Source organism: Numida meleagris, chromosome 12 (genome assembly GCF_002078875.1).
Source record: "Numida meleagris isolate 19003 breed g44 Domestic line chromosome 12, NumMel1.0, whole genome shotgun sequence".
In the NCBI taxonomy this organism is placed as follows: domain Eukaryota; kingdom Metazoa; phylum Chordata; class Aves; order Galliformes; family Numididae; genus Numida; species Numida meleagris.
In genome coordinates, this window is record NC_034420.1 from 13,300,644 (window position 1) to 13,320,107 (window position 19,464).

The 19,464-nt window shown below is 43.6% G+C and overlaps 1 protein-coding gene across 1 annotated transcript in view; it reads left to right on the top strand.

Annotated features, from left to right (window-relative positions):
* ADAMTS2 (ADAM metallopeptidase with thrombospondin type 1 motif 2) overlaps positions 1-15,300 on the top strand; it is a 169,587-nt gene extending 154,287 nt beyond the window's left edge. Inside the window, exons 14-22 of the mRNA XM_021410855.1 lie at positions 270-393; positions 1,000-1,080; positions 2,314-2,477; positions 3,643-3,802; positions 4,312-4,444; positions 7,252-7,459; positions 7,814-7,943; positions 8,445-8,534; positions 12,514-15,300. Coding sequence (XP_021266530.1) covers positions 270-393; positions 1,000-1,080; positions 2,314-2,477; positions 3,643-3,802; positions 4,312-4,444; positions 7,252-7,459; positions 7,814-7,943; positions 8,445-8,534; positions 12,514-12,980 — 1,557 coding nt within the window. The 3' untranslated portion in view covers positions 12,981-15,300. The remainder of the gene's footprint in view (positions 1-269; positions 394-999; positions 1,081-2,313; positions 2,478-3,642; positions 3,803-4,311; positions 4,445-7,251; positions 7,460-7,813; positions 7,944-8,444; positions 8,535-12,513) is intronic.

Genomic DNA, 19,464 nt, shown 5'->3' on the forward strand with positions numbered 1-19,464 from the left:
TAACCTTCTGCTTCAGGATAAGCTGAGGCTGTGCACTTCACAGTGCTGCTTTCCTTTGGTATGAGGACCGCTTTGAGGCACAGTATCAAAATCTAATCACCTGACTGTCAGCTGTGTATGAACTGGAAGTGCAGGTCTTAACATCTGTTTGGATACCGCAGTTTGTACTTTGCTCATACAGAAGTCTGAGTTGTGGTATCTGAGGTGAAGACTCGTTTGAATTGAAGCTTGAATAAGTGAAAGTGACTGTGTTTCTCCTTTGTGCACAGAAAGTTGGGTGTGACAGGGTCATAGGATCCACGAAGCAGGAAGATAAGTGCGGTGTTTGCGGAGGAGATAATTCCCACTGCAAAGTGGTGAAAGGAACGTTTTCAAGAGTACCAAAGAAACAAGGTCAGTTCATTCATTGTTTGTCTTGGGGGATTCAGAATGTTTTCATTTGATTTCTCCTGATACCTAAAGTTTCCTGAAAAATACCAAAGCAATCACAAGTAATTCATGGCACCACTAATTCCAATAAACTCTCCGGACTTCACTTTGAGACATATCTAGAGTTTTGAAATAAGACTGTTGTCCAGTGATTATGTAAGTTTGATATCAGGGCCTGCACATGCATAGAAGAGGTCTTCTGTGGTCCTCACTGGATGGATATAGGCTCTGCTGATGTCACTGGCTGCTCCATCCGAGTGCTGCAGAAATATGTCATTATTGCTCACTGTCACATGCAAGCCTACCCATGTCTGTGGGTGTGTATGGCACTCGAAGCATGTTTTAGTCTGAAGCAAACGGCACATAAGGCATTTTTCTTTTGACCTCAAGCTCTTTGTCCCCGCTGTACTCCATCACCTGGCACAGAAATAGGAGTGGGAGTGATGCTGGATTAGGTTCAGCTTCTGTGGTACACCCTGGTTTTAGAAATGTTTATTTAAAACCTAAGCCAGACTCTTCCTGTTTGATGCATACTAACCAGTTATTATCTTTTTAAATACTACAATAAAGGACACATTAAGATGTTTGAAATTCCTGTTGGGGCAAGACATTTACTTATACAGGAATCGGACGCCACCAGTCATCATCTCGGTAAGTGTGCAACAAGTAGGACAAATTTTCGGTCAGAATATTTTTTCAGCTGTTTATTTTTATCTTGGGAGCCTCACAATATGTTTATGCATTTGTTTACCCGTTATCCTCCCACACCACATACCTCCTTCAAGTATGTTAAATTAGGAAACTTGTTTGGCAATTCGATTTCCCTGTGCTGTGTTCCCTGGAGTCCTAACAAGAACATCCCCGCACGTGTGAAAGCTGCTGATAGAGGAGCTGAATTACTTTATTGGCTGCAGTGCATTATCTTCCAATGTGCTTTCCATCCTGTTGTTACCGAGCTCCATCCAAGAGCGAAGAGTACATTCGTTCTTTTTCAGACCCTGCCCCACAGCTAGCTGTATTGACACAAGGCTGCCCAACCAATCACACAGCTTAGGAGTTAATTGAAATCCTCTCCTTACAGTGCAGTGTAATTGATGAGAAGCAGTGCCTACCGGGCTGTTATTAATTGGAAGTAGATTCGCAGCAAATGGCCTACTAATTGCATTGCAAGTTGGTCGAATTTCTCACCAGTGAATGCTTCCTGTCCTGTCCTGTGGGATGTGAGCCATCGCTCACAGGGCCAGACAAGGTTCTTCCTAGGATCACAGAATAGTTGGGTTGGAAAGGTTCTTAAAGTCCTTCCAGTTCCATCCCTGCCATGGGCAGGGTTGCACCCGACCAGCTCAAGCAGTCCAGGGCTCCATCCAGCCTGGCCTTGAGCACCTCCAGGGAGGGGGCACCCACAACCTCTCTGGACTGTACCTGAGCAGAAGGAATAGAAATTCCAGCCTCTCTCTCTCTTGCAGTGAGGATCACTGTGGCTTAGCCTAGTAGGCTTTTCCCCATGGAGTGGTAATACCACATGTGAAAGAGCTGAGGAGCCATGGGACCCTGAACTGGCCATCACGGTGGCTTGGGTTTGGCCAATGGGATGAGAAGCAGCTGAGAACAGGCAGGCACACTGTGGTGGTGCTGGCCTTGTTTCTGGCTGAGCGAGCTATGAAAAAGACAAAAGAAAAAGAGAACAATTGAAGGAGCTGAGCAAGAAAGCACTGGCAGTTCAGTGAAACACCTGAAAAAGTTTTTCCAAACCTGTGAGAGAACAGAGGGAAATGCGCACTGCTGTGCCTGGCCTTTTCTGCTCCTCCCATTGGGACAAGAGCAGAACAAACCCAGAGATGAGAAGCAAACCTCCACTATTCACATATCTCATGTTGTTTCTAGCAATTAAAAATCGTGAAACGGGAAGATTCATTTTAAGTGAAGACAACTACGTGCCAGATTCTAAAGTATTTATTGACATGGGTGTGGAGTGGGAATATCGGAATGACGATAATAGAGAAACCGTGCAGACCATGGGGCCTCTGCGTAATGGAATAGTTATTCTGGTAAGTCAAATGAAAACCATCTTCCTCAGAACACAATGTCAGGATTACTGAGCCATAATGTGCTATAATATATTTTAGATTCCTCTTGTGAGTTAAAAGAAGACATCTGCTTCACTTATAAGACAATAGAAGATGTATTTTAATTCCTTTCTTCTAATTCACTGCTGTGTACGTGAATTGTTATAACTCAGGGTAACGTATCGAGCAGCCATTTCTCCTGGTTATTTCCTGCAGCTAGCCAAGAAAATGGTCACTGTGTAAAGACTCTCCAGCGTACTTAATGTATCTGTCGTGGGAGCATTAGTTAAAAATAAAATGGTTCATATCAGATAGATTTAAGAACTCCTCCTCCTGTCCATGCTTTGAAAATATATCCTGCAAAGTCCAGTGCAGGATTCTCTTGCTTCCAGGCTCAGATTGTTAAGGCACAGCCAGTTCTGCACTTCCAAAACCCTTGTGACTGTATTCTTTTTTCATTGCAAAATAGCAAATGACTACCATAAGTAGGAACAGGCTGATTCAGAATCTCTCTTAAAGTAACTGTAATGTGTTGGTCTATACCAGCTGAACCCTACAGGAGGAATGAAAATTGTTTTCAAAGGACCCCTATTTTACACTTTATTCATATTGAGTTATGTTCTATTGCATTTGTCTTGGTGCACTGTGATAGCAAAAAACTCTAAATGATTTATACTTCTATCAGGACTAAGTAACAAGCCATACAGAATTCCCAGAATTATCATAAGAATATTTGTGTTTTATCAGAAGTACAAGCAATTTTCTTCACTTCTTTCAGTTATCAGTGCATTTGAATTTGCCTTTTCTTTTAGTGGAACTATTAATCATCGTTTTAGTAGAACATTTCCTTCCTTTATGATGGGATATGGAAAAAATTTAGTATTGTGAAGTCAGTCCAATGCTGGCAAGAAAAATCAGTCTAAATCAACAACAGTCTTTAATATGCAGTTTATAAACTGTGTCACAAGGAGAGAGATACTTTTTCATCAGGGAAAAAAAAAACGTGTTGAGTGCAGCTAAACGGTTTAAATCCCTCTGGGGATGTTTTTAGATCTGAACCATGATGATTGCTATTTCACATCATCTCGCATAGCTTCTGAAATCGGTCTTCAAATCTTTTTTCCCCTACATCTGTTTTGCTTCCTAGGTGATTCCTCACGGTGGTGCCAAGATATCTCTGACTTACAAGTACATGATCCATGAAGATTCCTTGAACGTAGATAACAATAATGTTTTGGAAGAGGTCTCAGTGTCGTATGAATGGGCTCTGAAGAAGTGGTCCCAATGTTCAAGACCTTGTGGAGGAGGTAAAAAAAATAATAATAATAAATAAAAAAATAAAAAAAATCAACCCAAAGCATTCAAAATTGTTTAAGAGAAAACTGAAGTGGCTCCTGGGCAGATCTGGGATGGCTCATTTCTGACTTGTTTTAATTAAACTGGAAGACTTGCCCAAGTGTGCAAGACTTGGGTGAGGGCCTCTGAGGCATGGAGGGGCCAAACATCAAGGTGCGTTGGGGCCAGACCTTTAGTGAGTCTGCCTCTGGGATGTGCACCTCACAATGTGAAGATCCTGCTTTGGGCATCGGATGTAGGCCCTGATGATGTTCACCAGAATGATGGGTGGGCTTCAGCCTCTTAATGTGGCTTGAAACATCACGTGGTGCTTTGCTGCATTATAGCCTTAGCGAGGAACAAAGGAGTTGAACAATTGTTGGAGCTAAGCCTACATGAATTCAAGCGTTTATTCAGTGCGATGGGCAGTTCCTGTGTAAGAGCTGCCAGCCCTAAAAATAAGAGGAGTGTCTTTCTTCAGGCTTCCAGTTCACGAAATACGGCTGCCGGAGGAAGACGGACCACAAGATGGTTCATCGGAGTTACTGCGAGCTGATCCCGAAGCCGAAGCCCATTCGCAGGGTGTGCAACCTCCAGGAGTGCTCGCAGCCCATGTAAGCATTGCGCGGTGCCCAGGGCAGCTGCAGTAGGCGTTGTGCCCCGCTGGCTCTTGTCAGCTGACGGAAGGTGACTGCAGCTTGGTCTCTGTTTTCCAACTTAATGCATGGTCTCTTTAACGTCAGGGCTCTTACGAACCTCTGCACATCATTATAGAGACCCAGGGCTGTGAGGATGGGATGCTGTATTCTGCCAGTAGAAATGCCATTTCTGGGACTGCTGGTTCCTATTACTTCTGAGATAAGCTGGATTAGAAAAGAAGTGCAGTTTTGATCCAGACATTTGTGTTCACACCATCTTGAGGTAATAAAAAATGGATGTAAATTCAGTTTATACTAGTTGATTTTATGCAGTGTGAATTAATCGTGCGAGAACAAATTTATAGAGTGCTACATAAGAAAACCAATGTCATACATCCCACCAAACCCAAATCTTCCTCAAGCTGACAGCATATTTTTGGCCATGTTAACACAGGGAAAAACGTTTGGCCTGGTTGATTTCTCTGGCTGTCCTTGTACAGCATGGCACACTGGTACACCTGGTGTACCTGCAGTTGTTATGAATGTTTTTATTCACAAATGTCATGTGCCTTTTGACTGGCAGCAGGTTATCCTGCTATGGGTAGGATTCATATTCCTCTTGTTGCTACTGCAATGAGGACGGAGTGTGTTGATCTCAGCTTTTACCTCTGGGGACTCAGTCTGGATGCCAGGAAGCACAGCAAATAAGTAGAATGTATCACTCAATATTTCCTAACTTCCTTTCAAAATAGATTTAAAGAGGAGAAAAGTCAAGAAACTATACCCCATAAACTCAGCATGGGTCAGGGTTTAACATTTATTCTTTGGAACTTGAAGTAATGACCTAACGACCGTATCTCAGACTCTCTGGAAAGGACTGTACTCTTCTTTCAGCTGCAAATATAATTGGACCCAGGAACCACGAAGACTCAATGGGATCCTAAATTGTACTTGGATTCCTGAATGCTTCTGTCACCTGTTTCCACAGAATGGCATTGAAGTATTTTGCACACAGGAGAGGCAATTATTTAAGAGATTTTATGAAGCTTTGCAGCACCCAGAACTAATATGCTGTTTTTTCACTGCTAATGGAAAAAAAAATCATCTTTGACTCAGAAATCATCTTAGAATTCATGCTTTGGGCTCCACAGCTGTCTCCTTCCTCCACAGCTTGTGAAATTTCAGTTGGTTACAAAGAGAAAGTTGGATGAAATTGCCACTTCACTTTTTTCCTTAACTTGGGAATTTCATGCATTTTGCTGTGCCTATGGTGTTTTGACTATTTATAAACCTAGGATTTTATGAATTCTTTAGGACAAACTCTTCAAACTCAGGATGTCTCTTCATACTCCATATATTTTTTATGAAGTTTATCCCATGGATCCTGTTTACATTGAGCAATATTTCCGTCCTGTGGGTATATGCATTCTGTAAATATTTACAGGATGCTGTGTATCTTCCTGGATTATAACCAAGCCTTCGGTCTGCTTCCTGAATTTCCTCTAGTCCATGTCTGTCCTTGTTTCTCCTAAGTTCCTTACAATCTGCAGCTGCAATTCTTAAGCCAGTTTTGATGATCAGTGAAGTGTCCATCTATACCGCATTAGGAACCATGGGTGACATTTTCCAGTGTCCAAATTGATTAATGATTGTTGAGTGCCTTCCCCAAAACCAGACATTTTTGACGCTGGGATTCACTCCCGTGGGTCCCTATGGGAAGGCAGCAGTGGGGGTGGCTGGTGCACAGCTCGTGACTTTGCCAGGAGTCAGGGGCTCAGCAGCACCCTTGGGTTGGCTGCTTCTGACAGAACAAATCAGACTAGATTTTTATACACAGTCTTGGAGGGGGCAGCTTGAAATGAAAGTAAATGAAGCAAAGCAAGAGTGATGCTTATCTCAGAGGTAAATGAACAGAGGCTTTGTCTGCACTGTGGTACTTCAGCAGAGCTTTGATTTTACAGATGCTCACAGGGACCATCTGACATAATTGTAGCAGTGACTGAATGCCATGCTGTCACAGTCATAGAGCATCTTACAGTGATAATAGGTAAAACTGTATGCAAGAAAAGGAAAGATGGGGAAAATGATAAGGACTTGTTGTTGGAGAGCACTATATAGCCATGCCCAAACCCCAGCCTTACCTGTGTAACATCAAAACTGGAGAAATATTCTACCAGATGCCCTTAAGGCAAAAAAAAGCTCGTGTCGAGTTGGATCTAATTTCAGCATAAATGTGATATTTTAAAATGGTGACTCAGTCCTACAAAGCTGAAATTTCATAGTGGGTAAATTCAAAGCCCTGGCTCCTTGGGGTTTTTTAATGCTTCCTTACTTTTCCTTTCCAAAAATAGGCAGTGCCATTCTCTGTTAGGAATTAAACACTATTAAATTTGTGTTTGGGAAAATGTATTTTGAGTGACTGAAAGAAAGGCAAAAATACTGTGAGCATAAAGGTCTCATAAGTGTTCAGCAAAACACATTCCATTCAGTTCAGACCAATGGGACTAACGTATTTTCAGACTTAGTAAGGGAGGCCATTTATATGCAGTCTGAGACCATTTAGGCTTCCTTTACATTAAAAAAAAAATGCAAATTTCATCTTGTATGAGTTTTTTCAAGGTATTTTACGGCTAAATCTGCCGTAACATTAAATCAAAGGTGATGGAATTCAATTGGTAAATGAATCTATTACGGTTTCATGGTGAACAGCTTTGACTGTGGTATAAACAAAATTAGAGCAGACAGAGAATTTTGCTTAACCTCCTCTCTTTTCCTTCACCCAGATGGGTTACAGGAGAGTGGGAGCCTTGCAGCAAAAGCTGTGGGAAAACAGGATACCAAGTGCGATCTGTGCGGTGCATCCAACCCCTGCACGACAACACAAATCGGTCTGTTCACACCAAGTACTGCAACAATGACCGTCCGGAGGGCAGGAGGCCTTGCAACCGGGAGCTTTGTCCAGCACAGTGGAGAATAGGACCCTGGTCTCAGGTCAGTCTCTTTCTGGGGGTCTCAAGTAGCTAATTCCTAATGAAGCAAGGGAGGAAATCATGGTGAGTTTCTTCTGTGCTTTCTGTCCAAGTGCTTTGAGTCAATAAACTGATGCCTGTACAGAGGGTCTATGGCTTCCACTGCTGCTAATGCCACGGAAAGTGAGTTAGATGGTGGCATGCCACAAAAATCAGTGACACTCCCTTTTGTGTAGTTACTGAAGGTACTGCACGGGTTCAAATAACCTACCATGTTGACTCAAATCAAGTGCAGTGGTTTAAAATTTAAAAAATAATTTCTAATCCATTGTTTTCAAAGGATGAATTGGGGTCTAACTGGTGCATATCCTTTCAGTGCTCTGTCAGCTGTGGCAATGGCACGCAGGATCGCCCAGTCCTGTGCCGGACCAGAGACAACGCCATTGGCCTTTGCAAAGAAGCTAAACCAGAGAATGTAAGGATTTGCAGACTACCTCCATGTCCAAGTAAGCACTTGACTTTTCTAGCCTTTCTGCCTTCTCAGCTATTTCTGCTGTTTGCAGATGACACCGGTGAGATTTCTTTGCAAGCTCCTGTTATGAAATAATTCATGTTTTTCCCTTATTCCTGATGTGTTCCTTGGGGTAACTTTTGATTCCCAATTAAGGACCAAGCTGCCAGTTGCAATCTGCACAACACAGGTATTAAGTAGACAGCATAACTAGACTAAACCAGATGTATCTTAGGAGATAGTTAATGGTGCTGTGAGAAGTACTGCTGGAAAACTGTCCTTGGGGGCTGCTCTCAGCATTTGTTGTCAGGTATTGGGCACAAGTTGGAGCAAACTGAAAGAACAACCCCCTGCCCAAAACCACACAGCCTGGCCATCATCCTTCGGCTCCTCTGCCACCTGAGCCTGCTCACTTCTCTTAGTTTGTCCACCTGTGACAAGTCAACTTCTTAGTGTTAATATATATTGTGTTGTATCTTTTTTCCCTCTATTCTAGGAAATGTTTCTGATCCTTCAAAGAAAACCTACATGATACAATGGCTGTCGAGACCTGATCCAGACTACCCTATCCAGAAAATATCTTCAAGTAAAAGACCCATTTATAACTCTGCCTTTGCCCTTAAATGCATGCCACATCGAATGTGGACTTTGCCTTTTGCTCTCTTCTTCTCTCTATGCGGAAAATTCCCTTGACTTTGCCAAGTTTAAATCTTGGGCTGAATCTTTTTTTCACACCAGGCACTTGGTGCTCGGTGTCTTTCTTCTCTGGAGCTTGTGTAGCACTGGTGGTGGAGGTCTTGAAGTGTTGGATGTGTGAAGTTGGATCTCCAAGGTATGTTGCAGTCCTCTGAAGGGGAGCTGGGATCAGTTTGCTTGTTGCTTGGTGATGGTGAAAAAAGGCTCTTACTGGTTCATGATGTTCAGTTTGATAGCAAAACTGAGAACTTATTGTGAATGTGATCACATCACAATAATGACACCTTGTAGTGCTAAAGTTCTCCTTTGTCTGAAGACCCTAAATCTCATGACTCTGTAGTTTCAGTTTTCTGACAGGGTAGCCTGTTGAATGAAAGAACTTATCCATTCCATTTTCCTTTGTGGTGCCATTGCTTTACTCACCTTTGCTGCTCCCTTTTTATCCCTGTCCCCAACATTTGTGTTTGTGACCTGTGGATGCCGGTCACCGGTACCAGGCGCTTGGTTTCTGCTGGTACCCGAGTGCTGCTATGATGCTGTCCGCTCTCGCCGGCCTCCTGGTGGTGGTTTGACATGTTTTTCCTCGTGGAAAGCTGCAGACGTTTTCCCATCACACAATTTTTGCCGGTTTTGTTTACTTTCACTTTAGAACAGAAACGAAGCGAAACGGGCACAGTCCGTGTTGAAGGTTGCGTGGTGTTGGTTTGGTTTACGTGGGGGAGGCAGTAGGACGTTCTCATTGACTCTGACATCTCCAGCTGCTCAGCAAGGAGCTGTTTAAGCTATTTATACTCATTACTTCTTTGGTCTTTTTTCACCATGTGCATGTCTGACGTGAGTGGTACGGTTGTGTGTGTGTGTGTGTGCTCTATAGACGTGTCAACTGGCAAACATAACAGTGTGAACTACTACAGAATTACCTCAATTTTTATTGCTTTTTTTGCTTAGAAGAATTTTAGAAAAATGCCTTAATGTTGAAATGTAAATGGCATTAATTTACCAGATCCAGCTTTAAATATAAACAGATGATCTTGAGTTGATCTTCATGTGGAGGGTTTTTACTTGAACGATAACTACCAGAAGGCAGTAAATTTAATCCAAGGTTAATTTGCACAGTGCATATCCATACCTTCATGAAGACAGGACTGTTACCTGATTTACTGAGATTTAAGTGGCATTGTTGCTTCACTGTACGTGTTTGTGTTGAAGATTTGGAATTCACAAGTCATAAAACTGTTTGTGACAGTCAGTAATAATAGTCGAAGCGTATCAACTTTAAATCTGCAGTCGTGGAGCAAATTGCTTCCTCATTGCATTGATCATGCTTGTTACAGAAGTGGCATTTCTGAATCTTTGGATCTTCAACAGTGTAGCACTTCCAACTTGTCATTATCATGTGATCACATACTTAAATTTTGCTGTTAATATGATAATTTCTTGAAACATGTTAAAAACTTACATGACAAGGTGAAAAAGCAAAGACACGTATCTGGCACTGAATACTGTTATGTAAAATAATTTGGTGTTTAACTGTATAAATATATTCATGACTGTTACCTTTAAATAGACAATGTTTAGTGATGTTTCAAGAGATGGATGGCTATAGAGAATGGTGCAATAAGGTATCTGGGCATTGTGCACTATGTCTATATGCACTTTGGTTTATCAGGGATATTTTATTAGTGTTTTGTATGTATTTAACATAATATTAAAGATGTGCCAATTCAGTTTGCTTTTCAATATTTTTTATGAGACTAATGTGTACCAAAGTGACTGTGAAACTGATTTATTTTTTTCTTACTGATGTTTTGGAGATATACTTCCAGTCTGTCATGCATACTGCAAGTAAAAATAAATAAAAGTTCAGCAAACCTGGATATTTTGAGTTTGGATAGTGGATGACAATTTCACTCTAACAGTCACAAGACAAATACTAAGTTTATTTACCTAGCTTATCAGATGTCACTAAACATATTACTTAATGCAGTTTTCATGCATTTTTAAGCTTGACATTGCATATTTTTGACAGAAAAAAGCACTTTTCTAAAGGTGCTTTTAGTGATTCTTACAAAGCCCCTAGCAGATCTGCCTTGTTGAAACGACATTTAAGTGCATACTTGCTGACTTGTGTTTTGCAAGCCACTTGGAGAAGCTTGCATCAAAGTGATGCAACACAAGGCAAAATGTTCCAATGGAACTCAATATGGCACATAAAAAATATGTCAAGCTGTACAGGCACATGCAGTGCTTTGTACAGAGTTATGCCTGCAGACAGTAACTGTTCCAGTTCTTTAAGGCTGGAAACATGTTTGAAAACATGTCAACAGGTTTGAAAAAACAGGGTACTTTGAAAACAAAGTACTATTCTTAGGTTCCTGAGGAAGGTGCAGTTGTTTTCCTATTCAGTTTAGCATTTGAAAACTATGAATCGATGCATTTGAAAACAGGAATAAGAGTGTTCTTTTTCTTGTGGGGCATAAATACAATGCAAGAAAGGTATTTTCAGCCTTGTCAATCAGTAGTAGAATTTTAAAGCAGCAGCAATAATTAGCTTATTTTAGACTGATATGTTTGCCAATTAAACACCTATAATGCCCTATTTTGTTAAGTGAGGATGAGTGAAGAGGCGGCGCCTACGCTTTCGGGGTTCACTTGGTATCTCTGCATCTGCTCTGGTTCCCTACTTTGCTGTAAGGTTGCTGGCAGGGTAAGTCAGTACTCCTAGCAGGATGGTAGAATGCTGCTTCCAGAAATGTGCTGAGCAACCGCATGCGCTCTGAATAAAGGCAAGTAATTGCAGTTACTCATCTTTTACCGTAAGAGTTGGTAGAGATGCAGTAAGAGCAGGGAGAGAGGCAGAAGTGATTTCATCTGTCTCAGCACTGTGGTCACAGAGAACATACTTGGTTACTGATTATGCCAAGTGTTGGTCTGGCTGGATTTCTCCTCTGCGCTGTCCTCTCCTACGAGCCCTCTGGTTCCTCTTCCTTTCTGCCTGGGCTGCGTGTGGGGATTTTCCTTCCCTGCAGTTCCCAGTAAGTCCTGGTTCCATCACCTCACCCTTGGGGTGCAGGAGATAGAGAGCTTCTCTCTAGGACAGAGCACAGGGAGCTTTCTTGCCATGGAGCCTGCTCACCCTTCCCATCCATCCTCTGCCAATATCCTCTGAGCAGCAATCACATGGGCTTGAGCCATCTCTGAGTAGACTTTCACTGGGGGCCTTATAGACAGTAAGATAATATGATCTCTTTCCCTTTGACTCCTTAGCCTACAGCATGCCACCCGTAGTTCAGCAGGAGCAGGATCTGGGTGAAACCTGTGTTGTAACGCAGCTGTCATAGCAGCTGCTGACAGCTTAGGACCTGTCGATTATCATTCTTTCCCTTTTATGATGTTTTATTTTTCATGCAGAGACACAAAAATCAGAGCTATTTACCAAGTCTCCCAGTTGCCAATGGGCTGGCTTGGCTCCATCCCACTGGGGTTTGTTGGCAGCTCCTTTCTAGGAAGAGGAGCAAAACCTTATGCTAAATGCACCACTTCTTTTTCAAGCATGGGACATGCTCAGGCAATGCTGCCATCGGTCTTCAGGGTAGCACTTGCGGAACACAAAGCCAAAGATTAGCACTCGGGTCTGTTGTGGATGGGATCAGTCCACAGAGTTCAAATCAAGTTTTGCTTCCCTGCAAGCGAGTTGATCTTTAGGTTTAGCATAAAGTCTGCTCTTGCTGATAGAAGGCTCATTTGCCAGTTTCCCACCCCACGTTAAATACCAAACCCTCAGCCCACTGCCAAAGCTTCAGCTGCGTTTCTTTTACCAGTTAATGTGAAAATGCTTTTTATTTATCTCTTCCCTTTTTCTCTTTCAGAAGATCATTGTCAAGGAGACAAGTCAATGTTCTGCCGCATGGAAGTTCTCTCTCGGTACTGTTCAATTCCCGGTTACAATAAGCTCTGTTGCAAGTCCTGTAATATGTACAACAACATAACAGAAGAAGGCAACGCAACCGATTCTAACGTAAATAAGAATAATGTCATTGAGGAGGAGCTCCTGACAACCCTCAGCCCTCTCATGGGAGTTTCCACCACACAACCTGCCACCAGCAGCCCTCCTCCTGTTTCCAAACCCCACGTGCCTCCTTCCAATGCCACCGACGAGCACCCCGAAATTAACGCGGTGGACGTGCCCTATAAAATCGATGGGCTGGATGACGAAGTGCCGCAGCACAACATCATCACGCAGAGGAGGATACCTTATGAAAGGACGAGGAATCAAAGGATCCAGGAGCTGATTGCTGAGAAAAGGAAAAAAGAGACTCTCAGAAAAATAAACTAAGATGGGAATATGGCGCAAGCAACATTTTTCTCTTATAGAGATGTTACCGACATCGTAGTATTGCCCATGTTGTAGAGACTAAAAATGGGGAAAAACCGAAGTGGTGCTATGGCAGAGATGCCAAAGTCTAAAGCCTACTATAAATGGAAATGACAGATTGTGTTGTAAGTGCTAATCTGAACACTTTGATGGCTAGGTTTTCAGGGTACAGTAGAGTATTAGTGCAATATCGTGACAACATTTCACTGAATCCAAACAAACCTTAATTCCTAGGCCAGGTTAGCAGGTTTTTTGTTTATGGGCTCCTTTAAGTCTTCTGTGGCTGCGTAAAACTTCTTGGAAGCAGTAACGCGAGTTACGTTTACGATGGAGGAAAATGGTCCCGAGACATTAAGAACCCCTTTAATCCTGACAAGCAGGTGGTCAGCAATCCTGTGATGCTTCTGTGCATTGTGTAGAGCCAGGTGCTAACCCAGCCCTGGTTCAGGGAGCTGCATAAGGATGAGCCAGACCACGCGTAGCTGCCTTCAGCTCAGCTGGCACATGCTTATGTAGCTTTCCTAACCAGGACTGTGTAAGAAAATATATCGAAAATTCTGTAGCCATATATTTATGTGTAAATTAAAAACTGACAACCAGTAGCTTACGTATTTCTGTAAACATTTCAAAGGATTCTTCTAAAAGTTTGAATGCATGCAAGGCGTTTCGTGTTAGGGCAGGTCTGGCCAACTTGGACTGGTGACAGCCCAGTCTTTGTGTTTACAGGTATCCATTCATATCACGCAGCAGCCTCAGTGATCTTTGTTGGTTGGTGCTTTTTTTTGTTACCTGACTTTTTTCTACCCACATGCTGTTTAAGTTAAAGATGACTGGATTCTTGTTGCCTTTTCTTTGGTGCTTTACTGGGAAAACACGTTGTTGGTTTTTTTTTTTTTTTTGCTCTCCCATAGGACAAGGTTATTTTTGAGGAAATCATTTTTTTTTAAATTCTCTTCCTTTCCTTAGGACAGCTTGATTGGCACAGAAGTGAACAGTTGTTCCCTGTGCCCTACATCTACATGCACATGCATGCAGCACCAGGTCTGCTGGAAACGCCGAGGTGTGGAACCTGACAACCCTTTGAGTACTTCTTTTCCCCTCAGGGTCAGCACAGTTTTCATCAGTCATTTCAGATTCCTGCTTGGAGATCAGGAGACAAACTCAGATCAGTTGTTTGGTTTGGGGATCGCGCTGGGTGGGAGGTGATGGGGAGGTCGGTGCGAGCCAGCCTTCAGCATCTAACGTCAGAATTATTTCTGCCATCCCGACAGAGCAGCAAGGAAGGGAATCAGGCACTGAAGGCTCCGTGCAGTCTGTGGAGGGCAGAAGTAGGTGCGGGTTTTAGCAGGTCTCTGCTTTTACGTGGACTATGGAAGTAGGTGAGGAAATGGTCCGTTCTCCCCAGGCCAGGACTCTCCCAGTAACGGCAGCGTGCACTGCTGCCCTTCCCTCTGCAGGGGGCAGCTCAGCTTTGCTTATGTCTCCTGGCTTGGACTCTTCCCTTCGTTCCCTCTTTGCTGGTCAGCCTCCTGCAGAGCCCCAGCTTCCCTCAGATCCTCCTTTTACCACTCTGCTCTGGTTCACACTGCCCCGTCAGGGAACAAGACCTCATCCTCCAGCTATCACACCGGCTGCAGCTGCTCGAGGTTTGAAGCAAAGGCAGCTCTATGCCTGCACGCAGCCACGTGGGCATCGGACACGCCAGATTTCCAGTAGTCTGTAAGTTCTGCTGCTGCCGAAGAGCTTCAGAAGCATTGCAAACATTGCTACCTGCCTGCAGCCCTTCTGCATCCAACCACCGTGGCCGAATGCGCTGAAAAAGGGTCAAGAAAAAGCAGTTTTTGCAGCGCTTGGTTGTCATCAGGAGCCTTGGAAGGCCAAGAGGCTGGTATAGGAAAAGAGCCTGGCAGAGGTATGGCCTGAAGCAGAGAAGGGAAGTTTTCAGCAGGTGTGACATTGAGTCCCTTCGTATGAGGACTGTGGTGAGGAGAGCTGAGGTGGTGCAGGGGTGGGAGCTGCACTGAAGGACACAGCGGCCAGGAAGCCCTGCAGGGCTGATACGACCCTTCCACTGTGTGCCCCAGGAGGAGCACGCTGTCAGTGGCTGTAGTGAGTATTTCTCGCATTTCCTACTTCCTTTACACAGATGCAGTTAAACCTATCTCTTCCCCTTTGCATTGTTATCCTGCTTTTAGGTCCATGGAAAATTAAAAAACAAAACAAAACAAACAAAAAAAAACAGAACAGCAGCAAACCCAGGCTTTGTCATAGCCTAAAACCACATCCAAGCATATGATAAACTTTGGAAAGAGCCCCACCAAACACAAGGATGGAGAAGGATTGGGGCTTGGACTTACGTAGGAGGGAGGTAGGAGTTTGCTCCCTGACTGGTGCCTGTTTTCCTCTCTGCGACTTTGTGGAGAGCCATATTACCAGCCTACAGAAGCCTGAGGGAACGCATCTCATAGCTTTTGGTCTTCCTTAGCATCAGGAATAGGCATAGGCAGCCAGGTAGTGCAAATGGGGAAGCACCCAGAGCTCAGATGCTGCCTTACAAATGGCCTCCTCCCTCCAAAGGACTTTCCAGTTGCATCCCAGTAGCAAATGGGGCAGGAATTTACTTGGTGCAATTCAGGTGGCCTTTCTGCAAAGGCAGTGAGGACTTGGAAAGCTGATTCAAATTCAGGAAATTGACTGCTTTGTCTTTTCTGTTCTCAACCAAACAGACCAAAGGCAATTTTCCAGATAAGGTGGAAACTTCAGCTGTGTTTTGGATGGGGAGCAGCCTCCCAGACAGCTGGTGAAGTGCTGTGCTCCACCTGGTGCTCGCTGGGGACTTAATACAGTGCCTGGTGCCACCTGCATTCATGAAGGGCTCACTCCTCCTTCAGTCTCACCTTTTTATTTCTTGCTATGTTAAATTCTGTTGAATAATTTTCTAGCTGTTATTTGGGAAATGCTGAAGTGACATTTGTAGGAGCAGCTTCAGTCTAGATTGCCCAGACACAGACTGGCCCATCTCCTCCTGGAGCAGGAGCCCCAGCTGCCTCCTCTTTACATTTTAGTTGTACAAGGAAAAAAAATGTCCGTGCTGGGAAAGATGCCCTCTTCTCAAGCTGACACACACACATTTCAGAAGATGCTTTTCAGCAGTTCCCTATGATGATAGTTTCCTAAGAACCTGTACCACACTTGTACTGGAAAGCAGAGCTCAGAGCTCTTTTGAGATAGAAAAAGCAGCACATGGCAGTAGGTTGGGTAAGCTGATATTTGTTCCTTGTCAAGCAGTGGAAATTTTGGTCATTTATTGGTTGGTTGAACTTTGACAGCTCTATCCTCTTTTCTACAATGCTGTGATTGGGAAAGAGCATCATCAGCATATGTCACCTTTCACCATTCTGCTGTTGCCTGAGTACAGCACTTTGATGCATAATGAGAAGATTAGGATTTTAATGTAACACGTTCCCCAGAAACTCAAGAGATCAAATGTAGAAGTAAACTGATTTATATTCCTGTAGAGACTGTCTCAGAGCTCTGTGAGCTAAAGCAAACATACTCCCATTAAGCAGCGCATTTTCTGGTATCCATTTGCCTAACCATGCAGTACACAGCTCTCCAAGTTACCATTTCTCTCCTTGTCTAAGCTAAAAATCCAAGTGTCACCTCCTCACCATAAAAAAAAAAATCTCAACCCAATTCTGGTTTCTTTGGTTCCAATCTACTGCCATTTTTTTCCACCAACATTCCTTTAAAAACTTCTGTGATCTATTATGAATGCATCACTTTATATTTGTGTATCCATTCAGTATTTAGAATCTCACAACATCTCCATAGAATGCTTTCAGATATTTTGAGAATTTTATGAATGGTGCTTTACCGGTACTCAAAGGGTTTTATGTTTTATTTTAGTACGTAACACATTTAATGTCGTATTTACTCACCTTCAATGCAGTATTAGCTATGTTCATCTGAGTATCTATATGCAACTTCCATTCACTTACATATACCTTAACAGAAAATTGCAATAAATAGCCATTTTTTTGTATATTAAAAATGTATATACAAATTAGAATCTCTAATTTTATAATTTATTAAATTCAAATGTCTGTGTTCTTTTGCAAAGCGTTTGACTTTTCCCTGTGCTTTTTGTTGTTGAAGTTACGTTGTGCAGAGATGCTGGGGGAGGAGGAACCAGCATCTTCAGACCCAAGAGCAGTTCAATTTCTAAAGCTTTATCTTAATGAACATTATGAAGCCCGAAGCTGCATGGAAATTGATCAAACTTACTTACACCTGCTTGAGGTTCTCATCTTTTGCATTCTGCTGAAATCCATTCTGGTCTGTGTATCATCTGAACCGCACAGTAACTTGGGCTTCCATTTGGGACTGATGAGCCAATTTTGCTTTGCAAGTCCTACTGATAAAGTAATTGCTCCTTGCCATGAATTCTTTTGCACGCATCGTCCTGCCCTATCCTGCATGCTCATAGCCGGGTTCCTTTTTAAGCATCATTGAATCTCTTCCATCTAATTGAACTTTGTTGCTCAAGGATTTGAAAGATCTCTGCTTGCCTTGATGATCCTGTTAGCACCACGCAGTGCACTGAAGCCCAACATCTATAATCAGGTAACGAACCACCTCAGACTTCCAGTGTGGAAAAGGCATTTAGTTATTTAAATGTCCGGGTAAAAGAGCGGACCAGACAAAACATGGATTTCATTTCATGTGACAATTCATATAGCATCTAATTTACAGCTGTGGCAAGAGTTATATTTAATTGGGTTTTGGTTTGGATGCAGGAACATTCCTCACAGATGCCTGTTAGTTTGGAAAAAGTGTGTAAAAAGGAGCTTTCGCTAGTATAAAGTAGACTTCAATTATTTTGATATCAACCCCAAGGTTGGAGACCCATGGCCCAAACACAGGAGGCACCCAGTGGGTTCCCAGCACGTCCAACACACCGTCCTCCCTGTCATCCTCTCTGTGTCACCAGTGCCCAAACCTGAAGCCTCATCTTCTTCTCTTGCCCTGTGCCAACTTCCTCTGTGCCAGTTCAGAGACATGAGCAGCACCTGGAGCCCAAACAAGAGCCCAGTGACACCAGCACAGGGCTGGCAGCATTTCCCAGCAGCAGGTTTCAGAGCCACAGAGCCACATATAGGGAAATTTCCTTTCCCTAAATGCTGTCCTAAAAGAGAGATGCTGATGGGGATGTTCTCTGCCTTGTTTGCATGGACAATGTCCTTACAGGGTCCTACTCCCACAGCATCCACAAATAGCAGTGCATTGCCTGTTTCTGAGCACAAAGCTGTGTCTGCCTCCACAAATCTGCACGAAGGCAAACCCAGCACATGTGATAGGTACACCCAAAGTAAGCTGTAAGCTCTGTGTCCTGACCATGCACTGCACTGCACAACAAGGTCTCAGCATCTCTGCAAACTTTGCCTTCTGTGTCTGATGATGTGCAGAGGAGACACCTCACAGCCCGTGCAGGAACCACCACCCTGGTCCGGTAGCTTTGGGAGAAAGAACTGACACCTCACGAGGACTGCTATACACGTCTAAAACTTAAAATGAGGTATGGAAAAACACAAGCATACAAAGGTGCAAGGTCACGTTATGCAGAACTGGAATGCTATAAATAAAACAATATTTATATCTTATCAAATAAATATGCTGTGCTGGATTTCCAGGGGAAGTGGGAATTCGCACACTCTAAGCAAAAGCATCAGAGCACATTAAAGAGGTCGGGCACTGCACCCCGGTGTGTGCAGTGGCACTGAGCTCCGTGCTGGGCAGGTGAACCACAGCCAGGCACCTGGTCAAAGTGCTCTGAAATCCCAGCAAGTTGAGCACCTGCACGGCTCTGACCCATTTCAAGGCCTTCCAAAAGCAGCATGCCCACGTTTCCAAGCAGACGGAGAACTCAGCCTTGCACTAACTGGTGAGGGGCTGCAACGCTCCATCTGTACGGCAGCCAGTTCCTTGCTTGCAAAAGAGAAAGAAATACCTGGTAATTTCCAGACTATCTCTGTGCATCAGTTATGGTGTTTGCACAAGCAGCCGCTGCTGGGTCCTGTGTGAGCTGCAGCCAAGGCAACAACAGCGGGCGCGACATCTCTAACCCAGCTCCATCGAGTTAATACGAAAACAGCCCATTAATGTTTCATGGGACAATCTTTGCTGCGTACCATAGCAACTGCTCGCTGCAGCACACGGGAGGTGAAGGGGCTGGGGAATATAATTAGAGAGCACCAATCATCGGGAAGCTGGCACAAATCAGGTCGAACTCCTTTCCTTTCTTGAAATTTTAATGACAGAGTTGCAAGAAAGCAGCAGCTTTCCGTGCCACAGCTTCTGAGTGCTGAGGACTGCTCCTTTCCCCTCACTCTGACACAATTTTAGCAGAGGAGCAGTGTGGCAGCACTACCAGCCATGCCCGAGC